Source organism: Theropithecus gelada, chromosome 7b (genome assembly GCF_003255815.1).
Source record: "Theropithecus gelada isolate Dixy chromosome 7b, Tgel_1.0, whole genome shotgun sequence".
In the NCBI taxonomy this organism is placed as follows: domain Eukaryota; kingdom Metazoa; phylum Chordata; class Mammalia; order Primates; family Cercopithecidae; genus Theropithecus; species Theropithecus gelada.
The window spans coordinates 94210439-94225761 of record NC_037675.1 but is presented as its reverse complement, the minus strand read 5'-3'; the positions used below and the strand labels follow the sequence as shown (position 1 = coordinate 94225761).

The window sequence follows — 15323 nt, the reverse complement described above, 5'->3', positions numbered from 1 at the left end:
AAACAATCAATATATGGGTAAAAGACGATACTGTATAAGGTTATATAAACAAATATCAATAATCAAATGAAAAAGTTCTAAACATCTTTAGTCATCAAGGAAATGCAAATTAAAATTATAATGAGAACCAACAGACATCCCCTAGAATGGCTAAAATTAAAAACACCAAATGTTGGTGACACTGCAGAGCAACTAGACCTGTCACTGCTGGTGGGACTATAAAATGGTACAATCATTGTGGGAAAAGGTTTTATAATTTCTTATGAAATAAAACATGCAGCTACTGTTTCACCCAGCAATTCCACTCCTAGGTATTTATACAAGACAAATGAAAACATTTGCCCACAAAAAAGCAAGTACAAAAATGTTTATAGCAGTTTTATTCACAATAATCCAAAACTGGAAACAAATCCAATGTCCATAAAAGAGAAGAGATAATCTGTGGGACAACCATAGAATAGAATACTACATAACAATAAAACAGAATAAAAAAAGAACGGTAACATGGATGAATCTCACTAACAGTTCAGTAAAAGAAGCCAGATCAGAAAGTATCTATACTATATGATTCAATTCATATGAAGTTTTAGAACAAGCAAAACTGAGAGAAAAATCAGAGCACAGGGTGCTTTCAGGGATGGGGTGGGGAGATTAACTGGAAAGGAACATGAGGAACTTTCTGGGGCAAAGGAAATCTATATCACAGTAAAGGTGTGGATTACACAGGTATTGCCATTCGTCATATAGCTAAGATTTGTGTGCATCTTAATATATGAACATTTTACCTCAAAGAAAAAATAACCACAAAAATCTAATAATCACGTGGAGTAGGAAATGGGTACCTAAGGCATGACTTAAAAATGGGAGTGTTGGCTGGGCACGGTGGCTCATGCCTGTAATCCCAGCACTTTGGGAAGCCAAGGTGGGTGGATCACAAGGTCTGGAGTTTGACACCAGCCTGGCCAACATAGTGAAACCCTGTTTCTACTAAAAATACAAAAAGTTAGCTGGGCATGGTGGCAGGTGCCTGTAATCTCAGCTACTTGGGAGGCTGAGGCAGGAGAATCACTTGAACCTGGGAGGTGGAGGTTGCAGTGAGCTGAGATTGTGTCACTGCACTCCAGCCTGGGCGAAAGGCGAGACTCTGTCTCCAAAAAAAAAGGAAATAAATTATTACATTTTTAAGGTGATAATGGTGTGAACATTTGCTTTTAAAGTATTTTTAGAGCAAGAAAATGAAATGTTTATAGAAAAAATGATGTAAGATCTGTGGTTTGCTTCAAATTAATTGTGTGGAGGGTGCAGGTGAAGAAAGCGATGTTTCCCATGGGAGGGTATAAATGAAACATGAATGGCCATGAGTGATTATTGTAGTTGGATAATAGGAGGTCATCACTTTCTATTTTGGTATGTTTGAAATTTCTAAAATAAAGATTTTAAAAAGAAATGAAGTAGGCCAGGCATGGTGGCTCACGCCTGTAATCCCAGCACTTTGGGAGGCCAAGGAGAAAGGGTTGCCTGAGTCCAGGAGTTGGAGACCAGCCCGGGCAATACAGTGAGAACTCGTCTCTACAAAAAATTTTTAAATAATGTAAAAAATAAAATAATAAAATTCAAAAAATAAATTAAGTATATATTCAAACGTGGGATGATATCTAAGGCAGTATTCTGAAGGAAATTTATAGCCTTGGTTACAGTAAAGATGAAAGGCAGGAAGGAATAAAACTAATGAGTTGTATATCCAGCTTAACCAGCTATAAAAATAGCAGAATAAACCCAAAGAAAGCAAAAATTAGCAAAAGAGGAAATAAACATACTAGAGAGGATCAGCATAACCAAAAGTGTCCTCTGGGACAGATATAAACAACATTAGGCCATCAAATTTTAAAATGTACATGATACTGAAATCTATCAATTACACAATACTTATTGTGCAGTTTATTGCATGTGAATTATACTCCATTAAAGCTGTTTTAAAAAGCAGGCATTTAGCACAGTGCCAGAAACAGGGTAAGGATTCAATATATGGCAGAGACTGATATTCTTCACACAGTATGCGTGATCAAGCATTGGTTTTTGCAAGGTTGGTAGAATAACTAAATGTCTGGTTGCGCTGAAAGTTTCAGCTGTGACCCCTTCACTGTTTTCCTCAAATTAAATAAGTATAACCCCTCAAAATCTATATGACATTGACAAATTATTGGGGAAAAAAATGTAACTTACCAAAAACAGAGTTAACAAATGAAAAGCCGACTGAATCAACAGTTAAAACCTTTCACTAAGAACACCCCAGGTCCTGATGGTTTTAGCACAGAGTTGTAGCAAACACTCAGGAAATAACTAATCTTAGTCTTACACCAACTAATTAACACAACAGAAAAAGAAGGAACACTTTCCAATTCATTTAATAAGGCTAATATAACTGTAATACTAAAACCTAACAATATCGCAGGTCGATTTCACTTATAAAATAAATGCAAAAGGTTAGGTGTGGTGGCTCATGCCTGTAATCCTAGCACTTTGGGAGGCCAACACAGGAGGATCCCTTGAGCTCAGAAGTTCCAGACCAGCCTGGCAATATAGTGAGACCTTGCCTCTACAAAAAATGAACAAAATTACCCAGGCATGGTGGTGTGTGACTGTAGTCCCAGTTACTATTGAGGCTGAGGCAGGAGGATTGCTTGAGCCTGGGAGATTGAGGCTGCAGTGAGCTGAGATCCTACCACTGCACTCCAACCTGGGCGACAGAGTGAGATCTTGTCTCAAAATAATAATAATAAATAAAAAGTAAATTAACTAAATAAATGCAAAAATCCTAAAGGGAATATTAGCAAACTGAAAGTTAAGTTTGGTTTTATATCTAAAAGTATCAGTTGGAGGTGGCGCTAGGTGCAGTGGTGTGCACCTGTATCCCAGTGAGTTGGGAGGCTGAAGTGGGAGGATTACTTGAGCCCAGGAGTTTGGGGCTGCAGTGCACTATGACCATACATGTGAATAGCTGCTACATTCCAGCCTGGGTAACACAGCAAGATCTCATCTCTATTAAAAATAAATAAATAAAAATCAATTCAAAAAATCAATTGATTTGTATACTATATTAATATTAAAGAAGAAAAACTATATTATTATCTCCAGGGGTAGAGGAAAAAATATTGCTAAAATTCAACATGATAAAAACTCAAACTAGATATTTATGGAAACTTCTCTAACCTAATAAAAAATATCTATGAAAAACCTAATGTAAAATCATACTTAGTGAAACAAAGTATTCTCTCTAAGACAAAGAACAAGATACAAAACTGGTTGTTGAGTCCTAGCCAATGAAAAAAAGGATTTTTTAAGAGACAAAAGGGCTAAGAAGAAACAAATTCATTATACACAGACAACTGTGTTGTTGAAAATCTAAATTTATGTTCAGAAAAACATGAAGATTAAGAGCTATCTAGATTGCTATGTATGTACATATAAAAAACAACAAAAAACACACCAGCAATAACAAAACAAAAAATTTTATGGAATACCACATATAATCGTTTCAAAAAATATAAACTACTTAGGAATAATACTAACACAAAGTATGTAAGATCTTTATGGAGAAAACAAAAAAATTTTAATGAAAGACAGCACAAAATATGTTGAAATTATACCCGATTAGTGGATAAGAAAACTCAATATAGCAAAAGTGCTGATTCTCACCAAACTGTCTATATAGAAGCAATGAATTCCCAATAAAAAGACCAACAGAGTTTTTGTGAAACTTGATAAGCAAATCCTAAAATGCATATGGGAGTGGAAAAGTTCAAGAATAGCCAAAACATTTCTGATGAAAGCACACCAGCTGGAAGAAGCTACCCTATCAGTTATCAAGACACTTAAAACTACATTAATTAAAACAGGGTGGCACTGGCACAAGGATACACAAATAAACCAATAAAACAGAATTAAGTGGCCAGAAACATACTAATGAATACGTGATATATAAGACAGGTGGTATTGCAAATTGGTAGGGACAAGAGACTCAGTCCAATAAATGATGCTAGAATAGCTGATTTCCCTATGGCAAAAAAAAAAAAAGATGGAATTGAATGCCTATCGCACACTATAGAAGACAATACAGAAAAATATCTTTATGATCTCAATGTAAGGAAAGATTTTCCAAGACACAAAAAACACAAGCCACAAGCATCTACATTAAGAACTTCTGCTCATTGAGATACCACAGAGAGGGGAGGGGAAAAACCAAGGTAAAACTGGAGGAGGAAAAGAATTTAGAATTTAGAATATATCAAGAATGTCCATGCATCAAGAAGGAAAAAGACAAATAATCTAACAGAAAAAAATTGATTAAAAAATATTTGAGTAGACACTTCCAGAAAATGAAACTTGAATAGTCAAGTATCTGAAAAGATCTTCAACCACACTAGTAATGAAGGAAATAAAGAATATCAACAACAAATCTGATCAGCAAAAAGTAAAAGTTAAATCGAAAATAAAAAACGTTGGTGAGAATGTGGAGCAAAAGAAGTTCTTAAGCACAGCTCGTTAGAGTATAAATTGGCACCACCTCCGGAGAAAGCCACTTTGACATTACTAGTGTAGCTGAACATTGTTAAACCCTACAGCTCAGCAATCCCATTTCCACACATTTCCAGGCATCTCAGGACATTGGTTCTCAACTGGGATGATTCTGCCCTGCAAGGAACATTTGGCAATTTATGGAGACATTGTTGGTTGTCACAATTGGGGTTGCTACCACCATCTAATGGGTTAAGAGGCCAGAGATGCTGCTAAACATCCTACAAAGAACAGGAGGGCTCCCCACACTATTGAATTAATTTGGCCCAAAATGCCAAGTCTCAAAGTTGAGAGGTCCTACCCAAGAGAAACAATTTTTATAACTCCTGTGTATTACAACCAGTTCTAATTCATTTCCCTGACAACGAGGTTCCCTTTAGGTCCATTCTTTATAATTATATGCAAGTTGTTTTCTTTAAAAGTACAAAAATAAGCCATGTCAACTCTTGACTTAAAGATCTCTACTAGCATCACACTGGCTGTGGCAGTCACTTTCAATTTTTATTGGCTAAGAACCACCTACAGAACAACAACAACAAAATCAGATGCCCTGGCTCCATCCCCAGAAAATACGATTCAGGAATCCTGGGAAGGCACTCAATAATTCATTTTTAAATTAACAACACACAAGTGATTCTAAAGCCAGTTGTTCAGGGATCAATCTTCAACAATGATCTACAAGAGTAATGGGTTTAATCGCATAAACAGTATGACACAAGGGCCTTCACAAACAGGTCCCAACTTTGTTTGCTAGCTACATTTTCATCAACCTGCAACTCACACTCAGTGTTTCCAACTTTCTTACATTTTCTACTCTACCAGCCCCTTAAAGAGTCTGTTCTCTCTGCATGGAATGCTGTCTCTAACTTCTTTTTTTACCTGGCAAACTCCTCTTCATTCTTTAAGGCCCAGCTAAAAATACAGACCCTCTGTGAATCCTTTCTGAATACCTTAGGCAATTAGTTGCTTCCTCCTTCATACTTCCACAACACTCTGACCATACTTCAATTGCTACATTTACTAGACCACATGTAAATTATCTGTTTACATGTCTAGCTCACCCACTGGACACTTCCATATACTTGCACCTAGTAGGTTCTTTGTATAATTAATTGAAAGATAGCTGAGAATAAATTTCGGAATGTGTGAACATATTAATCAACTGCTACTGCATGATCCTATTTTGACAACCCAAAACCTCTTCCTCTATACAAGTTTTTGTCTTGAAAATACAAGAAAGATTTTATTCACTAACAGCCAAGACAATGAAAGAAGCTGTAACATCTAAGAACATGACAAACTCCCATCAATAATCAACTCTATAAAGAATCCCTGGCTGGGTGTGGTGGCTCACGCCTGTAATCTCAGCACTTTGGGAGGCCAAGGTGGGCAGATTGCTTGAGGTCCAGAGTTCAAGACCAGCCTGGTCAACATGATGAAACCCCATCTCTACCAAAAAATACAAAAATTAGCCAAGGGTGGTGGTGCACACCTATAGTCCCAGCTACTTGGGAGGCTGAGGTGGGAAAATCGCTCGAACTCAGGAGGTGGAGGTTGCAGTGAGCTAAGACTGTGCCAGGGTACTCTAGCCTGGGTGACAATAAGACCCTGTCTCAAGTTTAAGCAAAAAAAAAGGCCAGGCACAGTGGCTCACGCCTACAATCCCAGCACTTCGGGAGGCCGAGGCAGGCGGATCACAAGATCAGGAGACCAAGAGCATCCTGGCTAACACAGTGAAGCCCCGTCTCTACTAAAAATACAAGGAAAAATTAGCCAGATGTGGTGGCGGGCACCTGTAGTCCCAGCTACTCAGAAGGCTGAGGCAGGAGAATGGTGTGAACCCGGGAGCTGGAGCTTGCAGTGAGCCAAGATCCGGCCACTGTACTCCAGCCTGGGCAACAGAGTGAGACTGTCTCAAAAAAAAAAAAAAATCCCTACGGCCAGGCCATGGTAGCTCATGCCCATAATCCCAATGCTGTGGGAGGCCAAAGCAGGAGGATCATTTGAGCTCAAGACCAGCCAGAGCACACAGTGAGACACTGTCTCTATTAAAAATAATTTTTAAAACTCAGCTGGGCACAGTGGTATGCACCTATAGTTCCAGCTACTCGGGAGGCTGAGGCAGGAGGATCACTTGAGCCTGGGAGGTCAAGAGTACCGCAAGCTGTGATAGCACCACGGCACTTAAGGCTGGGCGATAGAGCAAGACCGTCTCAAAATAACAAAAGAATCCCTGCAAGAACCTACTATCAAGTTTCTTGCCTTTTTTCTTTTTTTATCTTTGGAGACAGGGTCTCATTCTGTTGCCCAGGCTGGAGTGTTGTGGTGCAATCTCAGCTCACTGCAACCTCGACCTCCTGGGCTCAAGCAATTCTCCCGTCTCAGCCTCCCAAGTAGCTGAGACTACAGGCATGTGCCACTGTGCCTGGTAAATTTTTGCATTAACCAGGACAGGGTTTTGCTATGTTGTTCTGGCTGGTATCGAATTCCTGGGTGCGAGTGATCTGCCCGCCTCGGCGTTCCAAAGTGCTGGGATTACAGGCTTGAGCCACCATGCCCAGCCTATTGCTATTTTATTTATTTATTTATTTTTTTGAGACGGAGTCTTGCTCTGTGGCCGACGCTGGAGTGCAGTGGTACGATCTGGGCTCACTGCAAGCTCCGCCTCCTGGGTTCAAGCCATTCTCCTGCCTCAGCCTCCTGAGTAGCTGGGATTACAGGCGCCCGCCACCACGCTCGGCTAATTTTTTGTATTTTTAGTAGAGATGGGGTTTCGCTGTGTTAGCCAGGATGGTCTCGATCTCCTGACCTCGTGATCCACCCGCCTCGGCCTCCCAAAGTGCTGGGATTGCAGGCGTGAGCCACCACGTCTGGCCTATTGATATTTTAAAACACTTAGTAGGTACCTGAATTAGCCGCATTTACAGTGTTAATCTCATTTCACAGGAAAGAAGGTGTACTTGTAGAGGTAATCTCACAGGGAATTAAACAATTGATAACAAGAATTCTAAGCTCTTGCTTCACTACCAGGTCAATGCCTTCAACTCTTCAACCTGGATCAAAGTTCAGTCTCTCAGTTTTATGTGTGGAGGATGTAGGGGGAAAAACACACAAAAAACACAACCCAGAAAATACATGAAGTACAGTCTCCTGTCATTTTTACAATCCTAGTAACAAAAAGATATCAACTGGGATAGTGCCTGATCCAAAGTGACATGCTTTCTTTCAGATTTCAAAATTTTCTTTTTTTAATCTTAAAATGTCTTAGGGAATCAAATATGAAATACTTTGTTAGATGCTGAGTGGGTAAAGTTGCCTTCCAGACAACATTAAGTCCCTGCTACAACTGTCTATTGACTAATAGTAGTCAATGATGTCCCCCTTGTTTACACCACACATTTGCGGAGAGTCTGCCCTTACAGCAGTGGAAACAGATCCCATAACAGTGAATGAGAAACACCATTGGATCATATGATGACACATTCAATTTGGTTAAAAGAAACAGAGGACTGATTAACTACCGTGGGTTTGGCTCCCAAAAGAATTTTCTTCAGTGGTTTTGATGGTGGTTATACTGGGGTTCACAGAACTGACACTTGATGTCTGAGAACTCTGAAAGACAGGTGTCTTGCCTTTTTCCTTTTTGATTTCCACCCTCCCGGTAGGCTCCTTCTGTGAACTATTAAGAAAATCAAACAGCAGCTCATCATCAGGTTCTGACTTTTTTCTTCGCACAAATTGGGATGAAGGCCTAGGAACAGATGCATTTTCAACAGGATGAGAGGCCTCTACTGGTGTCCGAGATCCTACTTTCACATTTGCAGTGCCAGCTAAGATGGTGGCTTTTTGATTTCGAATGTTATCAGCTGCTGATGAAATATACGTAGCTTTAGGTCCAGTCTGATATGTCAAATCTGTATTTTGCTGGTGAAACTCAGTATAGTCAGTATTTTTGCTATATATGTTGCTGGTATTGTCTTTCCTACTGAGAGCTGTTGCAGCCCCTTGATCAACTCGGTTTAAAAGATCTTCTGCCTTTCCAGCAAGATCAACAAACCAAGACATGATGGCAGCAGGATAATCCTATTGGCAAACCTGTAAAAAGGACATAAAATGATCATTGTGGCATAATGGCAGAGTATGAAAAATGGTTAACACCAGACGCTGGAGTCAGGTAGTCCTGGGTTGAAATCCTAACCCTACCTTTTACTAGCTAGGTAACCTTGAGCAAACTACTTAAATGAGGCTGAGAAATCCTATGTAGAAAACGGGGGGAAAAGTGTACTTACCTTATAGGATGGTGTTATGATGAAATAATATATAAAAGACACTTTGCAAAATGCTTGGCACATAATAAGCACTCATTTTAGTGGCTGCTATTATCCTTATTACAACTACCACTACTGTGTTTATTATTACTATTTCAATGAAGGTCAAATCTTAATGTAGCAAAAGCATCTCTTATGGGCTGAACTGCATCCCTCCAAATTCCTTTATTTGAGTCCTAACCCCCAGACCTCAGAATGTGACTGTTTTTGGAGATAGGGTCTCTAAAGGGATAATTAAAATGAGTCATTAGGGTGGGCCCTAATCAAATATAACTGGCATGTCCTTCTAAGTGGAGGAAATTTCAACACAGCAGACATACAGAAAGGACACAGGGAGAAGGCAGACATCTGCAAGCAAAAGAAGTAGGCCTCAGAAGAAACCCAACTCTGTCAATACCTTCATTTTGGACTTCAAGCCTTCAGAACCAAGAGAAAATAAATTTCTGTTGCCCCAGCCAATTAGTCTGTGGTACTTTGCTACAGCAGCAAATTAGCAAATAACCACTATGGCAAAATTCCAGTACAACCAAATAAAAATAAAATTCACTGAAGTTTGTTTTAAAGTGCTAAAACTTGAAAAAACTTTTCCATTAAATACAAAAGCCATCTTAATGTTAAACTGCGGCACTATTACATATAATTTAGGTGTGCATATAATTTGTCTAAAGTACATGCTCAATAATTCAAATACTCAATACCTACCACGTGCACATTAAGTTCAGAATAAAAAGCAAAACTGCATAACCACTCATTCCATACATATATTTGAATACTTACTGTGTGTCACAACACATCAAAGTAATGATGAATATACAGATATAGAAGGGCTCTATAATAAAGTCCACAACCATTTCTAGAATGTGCACGTTGTTCCTTTTGCCAAGAACTCTTTCATGGTTAACTTTCTTGTTCTTGGTGTTTACTCAAATGTCATCTGCTTCAGAGTTCTCCTTTCCATCTAAGTTAGGTCAATCATTATCTGTACATATCCTATTCTTTTGCCTCATAGCCCTTCATGTGTTATAATTACGTTTTTTTTTTTTTTTTTTTAAACACGTCTCTTGTTCTTGGGGAAAGGGGGGCAGTGGTTGGATACAGATTATGTCTGTTTTGCTCACCAATGAATTCTCAGAGTCTAGCACACAGTAGGCACTCATAAATACTGCTGAGTGGAATTTTTATATGACAGATGCTGTACACAGGTACACATGTATCTTTCATCATATGTAACTTTCACAGTCACATTATGAGGTAAACAGCAATATCCTTTTTTAAAAGCAAACGTGGAAAGGGTTGAGAAAGATCCCAGAGTTTAGATAGCAGCTCAGATACTCAAGTCTAAGTCACCCTAGTGCCAAACCCACCTTTTAATCTTTGCCTCCCTATACCATATAGCTCAAAACCTAAAAAAACCTCCAGAAGAAACTCATCCTTTAAACCTGTTCTTTACACATGTGACTATTACATGCCTATGTCTTTCGGAGTTTATAAAAAAACCAAATGAAAATGGAGACGAAATGCTCTGTAACATACAGAACACCATACAGGCCAGGCACTGTGGCTCACCCTGTAATCCCAACACATTGGGACGCCAAGCGGGGAGGACCACTTGAGGCCAAGAGTTTGAGACCAGCCTGGGCAACGTGGCAAGACCCTGTCTCTACAAAAAAAGTAATAAAAAAATCAAAACACACTCAATTCTTTCTATCTTGCCTCTCATTTTAAAATTAATTGGGCTTTAAAACATACCATTAAATTGCTACTAATGTTGCAATTAATGTTGATTACCCAATTAAATACTTAGATGGGCCCTGGGCACTTGCTCCATTGACAAACATCTCAAAGACACAAAGGACTTCAGAGGCACCCGTCAATTCCCCAGGCACTGCCCAAGGGCAGAGAGAGTGCGTGGGATGGGGATGGATCCGCAGAGGGCGGTGGCAGGGCCTGCTTCGAAGGACAGGCGTCAGCACAGAGGGAGGGAGGCTGCAGGTCAGTCGTGTAGGCCCAGTCGGTAGTGCCCTGGGGTCTTCAGTCTATGGATCTCAGGTAAGCGAGCAGAGACCCCCCCACTCCGCTCCCCACCCATCTCGTTCCGTGCGGGAAGAACTGCCAGGTCAGACAGGAGTCAGGAAGAAAGAATACAGAGGGCAGTAAACAACGTCGGCTGAAGCCCATGGGGTCTCTCCAGCTACCCTCCTCTGCCCCTAACACAGGGAAGACGAGCGCCACCCGAAAGAAGACGGAGAGACCAGGGTCTCCGCTGAAAGGACTGCGCCCCCACTCCTAGGACCGTTAACACTCCCGTCTCGTCCAGTGGGCCCTCGCCTCCGCCTCACCTGAGGACTCCGGAGAGATTGCACCACGGCCTAGTCGCCGTCCTGGGCCGCGCCCCCTCGGCAGCTGGCCCGGAGGGGCCCGAGCAGACTAAACCTTCTCCCGGACCTGCCGGGGCCGTGCTACCGCTTCCGGGAGACGTGGAAGGGGCGCGAGGACCCCAAAACAGAGTGGCTTTCGAGATGCCTGCACGGCAGGGAGCCGAGAACAGCCACCTGCAGGCGATTCAGGCGGTGGCGCCGGTGGCTACGGGGTCCTTACGCATGGCCATGCCCCTTTCCGCCCGTGGCGAGACGAGGCGCGGCGCAGGGCCTGCGTGCGTGTGACGTTGCTGTCCTCCCGCGGTGGACGGCCCGCACGCGGCCGGCGCAACGTGAAAGGCCACACCCACAAAGGGCTAGGTCTCGTTGCGGGTCACGTGAGTTCTCCCTTTACTCACCATCTCCCGGAAGTTTTACAGAAGAGAAATGCCAGAGGCCCACGGCAGAAGGTGGAAATAAGAAACCATGATCCGGATTGCATGGCGCTTACTTTCTAGTGGCAGAGACAGATACTACATGACAGTGAATGGACAAGACAATTTCAGGGCGTTACCAGAGCTGTAACGACAAGAAAACGGGGAAAAGTGACTGGAAGCACGGGAGGTACTTTAAATCAGGTGGTCAGGGAAGGTCTCTCTGAGGAGATGATATTTGAGCTGAGACCCAAAGGATAGAAAAGGTAGTACTGTGGTTATGTTATGCATGCAGTTCATTGACTATCTGAAATAAGTCTAAAATCCACATTCAATAGTTCAAAGACTCAGCACCCACTATGTGTACAGGATTGGGCTAATTTGGCCCTAATGACAAGCCTACAATACAGTTCCAAGTCTCACATCTTTGAGTTGAGGAAAGTAAGGCTCAAACAGTTTAAGTAATTTGTCTAAGATCATCTGTCCTAATAAGGAGTCCACATTACTCCAAAGCCTGTGCCCCGTAGACTCAAAGTTTTATTGTCTCCAAATTAAATATTGGAAGTAATTACAGCTGCTGCTTTTCTTCCTCTCAGGTGAGGTTTAGCCCAGTAGAGTGAAGAGAAAATTTTTCAGCACCAGGAGGTAATAATCATAATAATGGCATCTAACATTTATCAAACTTTATTAAGCGTAGAATACTGTGTTAAGCATTGCATGTGCCTCACCTCATTTTAATCTCACATTCATAAGGAAGGTACTATTATTCTCTGGTAGGTGGTATTGTTGTTCCTAACTATTAAGTTGCTTTTCCAGTTAAGGATTATACATCATCGCCTGTTGCCATGTAACTGCAGCGCGTCCTGTAGAAGGAGCATTCTTTCCATCCTCACTGATGTCAGGCTTGATCGTATGATCTTCTTTTGGCCAGTGAAATAGGAGCAGGAGGTCTTTCTGAGCAGAAGCATTAAGAGTTATTACGTATTTCAACCAGAGAAATGTTTCCTTTCATGAGAATAGTCTGTGTCAGAAGGGCTGCTCTTTCAGCCTTGGTCCTAGAAGAAGGGGATGTGAAGCAGCTCACATCTGAGATTTCACATGAGTGAAATACCAACTTTTGCTGTTATAAGCCACTGAGATTTAGGATTGTTTCTTACACAGGCCTACCTAATAAAATCAGACTACTATTAATATATTATCCTATTTTACAGATGAAGACACTGAGATTCAATGAGATTTAGTTACTTGCCCGTGGTCACATAGAAGCAAAGGTAGAACAACTGGGATTCAAACTTGGGTCAGTGTGACTCTAGAAACAATGTTTTAATTGTCAAAGGGATGAGAATGAAAGAAGTTGAGGAAGAACCAATCTTCCACTGTATTGGACTAGACCTGAGAGGAAGAAAAGCAGGAGCTGTAATTACTCCCAATATTTAATTTGGAGACAAAACTTTGAGTCCAAGAGCACAGGCTTTGGAATAATGTGGACTCCTTATTAGGACTGATAATCTTAGACAAATTACTTAACCCATTTTTTGGGGGGATTTTTTTGTTTGTTTGGTTGGTTTTTTGAAATGGAGCCTTGCTCTGTCGCCCATCCTGGAGTGCAGTGGCGCGATCTCGGCTCACTGCAACCTCCACCTTCCGGGTTCAAGTGTTTCTCCTGCCTCAGCCCCTTGAGTAGCTGGGACTAGAGGCGTGTGCCACCATGCCCGGCTAATTTTTTGTATTTTTAGTAGAGACAGGGTTTCACCATGTTGGCCAGGCTAGTCTCAAACTCCTGACCTCAAGTAATCTGCCTGATCAGCCACTCAAAGTGCTGAGATTACAGGCATGAGCCACTGTGCTCAGCCCTTAACCTGTTTGAGCCTTACTTTCCTCAAGTTAAAGATGAAGACTAGGGACTATGTTGTAGGCTTGTCATTAGGGCCAAATTAGCCTGATCCTGTGTACATAGTGGGTCCTGAGTATTTGAATTATTGAATGCGGATTTTAGACTTAATTCAGATATTCCAAAAAATGGCAACGGGCAGGCCCCAAAAAAGAGTGTTTCAAGAATTCCCACATATACCCCCTAAGAGGTCAGCATATAGATGCCTGCCATGCATACATTGTTGGGGCCGGGGTGGATTAGCCAGAGAAACAGCACAACAGAGAGAGGCTACAACCTTGCCCAATGGGTCAGAAAATTTGCCCTTTTCTTTCCGCCTCCTCACTACCCTAATGCCACCAGCAGAACTAACGCCTAGAAAAGAAAGGGGAAGAAGGAAGCCTCTAGTGCTATAGTGCAACCAGGCTAGTCTGCTCCAGAGATCAGGGAGAGGAACTTTGAGTAGAGCTTAAGGATGAAGTTTTAAACAAATGGGGCTTTATTGTGACTTCTAGAATGGCAGAGTAAGGAATTCAGCAAATTATCTTCCCCAAAAACGATGAAATTGGACACAATTGTGAAAAACAACCATTTCAAATTCCTGGAAATCCACCACTGGCATAACATAAATTAAAGAGCATTTATTCAAGAAAAAACTATTAAACCTTGGGTAACAACAGTGAGTCTGTGACACGTTACCATGGGGAAATTCCCAATCCCTCTCCTCCAGTTCCATGGGAATAGTTCTATCAGGGCTGAGTAGATGTGAAAACCAGCAGCTTTGCTGCCAGAGGGGGCTGACTTGGAGTGGTGCCAGAAAAACCCCATGGCCAAGGAGAAAGGTTGATTGGGAATGCCAACATCACAATTACCTGGGCTGCAAGACTGGTTGAGCAAACAACTGATTAGAAAGCCTGCTGGAAGTTCAGCAGTGAGAGCCAGGGAATCAGATAGGCATGGTGGGCTTTGGCAATGCGCTTATGGTCTGGAAGGCTGTGTCAGTTCAGGAGAGTCTGGCAAAAGCCCCAGTCATCTACTCGACCCTGGCGGAACATGAAGCCTTGCACAGTGGCAGAGGAGACACAGGAAAACAAAAGCCAGGGAAGCCTTGCAGAGGATGCAGAGGAGACACAAGAAAACTCAGCAAAACAAAAGCCAGAGCAGTCTTGTAAATTGCCTGAGTTTTGAATGTTCTTCAACCTATTTAGATGACACAGCTCCATCAAGAAAGGGTAGAAGTCTCACTGGTTTGAGGTGTCTAATTACCACATCTGATCAATCATTGACTAAATTCTAAGCCATCTTGACTTTGGCGAAAACCTTAGAAAACGAGCCTTAGAAATAAACATAAAAGAGGGGAAAAAAACCCCAAAAAACTGAGGAGAAACATCACTGTCAACACACTATGGAAGATAAACTCTGCAGAATTAGTCCAGGCAAGTCACAAAACAAACGTATAAGAAAAACACAAAAAACACCCTCTGAGGGGCACATCAAAACACGAGAGTTGCTATATTATCTAAATTGTCCAGTTTCCAATTAAAAAAAAGTAGACATGCAAATGAACAGAAAAATGTGACCATACACAGAGGTGAAAATCAATATAAATGTTGTGAGATGTTGGATTTAGCATATAAGGACTTCAAGGAAGTTTCTCAAATATGAAATCAAGTCTCACACAGCGCATCTACTCTATTTAAAAAAAAAAAAGAGAGAAAAAAAATATGTTCACAAAACTAAGTGAAAATATGACAGCCAG

General features: G+C 41.3%; 1 protein-coding gene across 2 annotated transcripts in view; it reads right to left on the bottom strand.

Moving 5' to 3' along the window:
* Nucleotides 1-11502, bottom strand: part of GOLGA5 (golgin A5) — a 46247-nt gene extending 34745 nt beyond the window's left edge. For both annotated transcript variants that reach the window (XM_025392637.1, XM_025392638.1), the window contains exons 1-2: nt 11243-11502; nt 8097-8670 (exon numbers count right to left, since the gene is read on the bottom strand). In XM_025392637.1, coding sequence (XP_025248422.1) covers nt 8097-8640 — 544 coding nt within the window. In that variant the 5' untranslated portion in view covers nt 8641-8670; nt 11243-11502. The remainder of the gene's footprint in view (nt 1-8096; nt 8671-11242) is intronic.
* Between the last annotated feature and the right edge of the window lie 3821 nt (nt 11503-15323).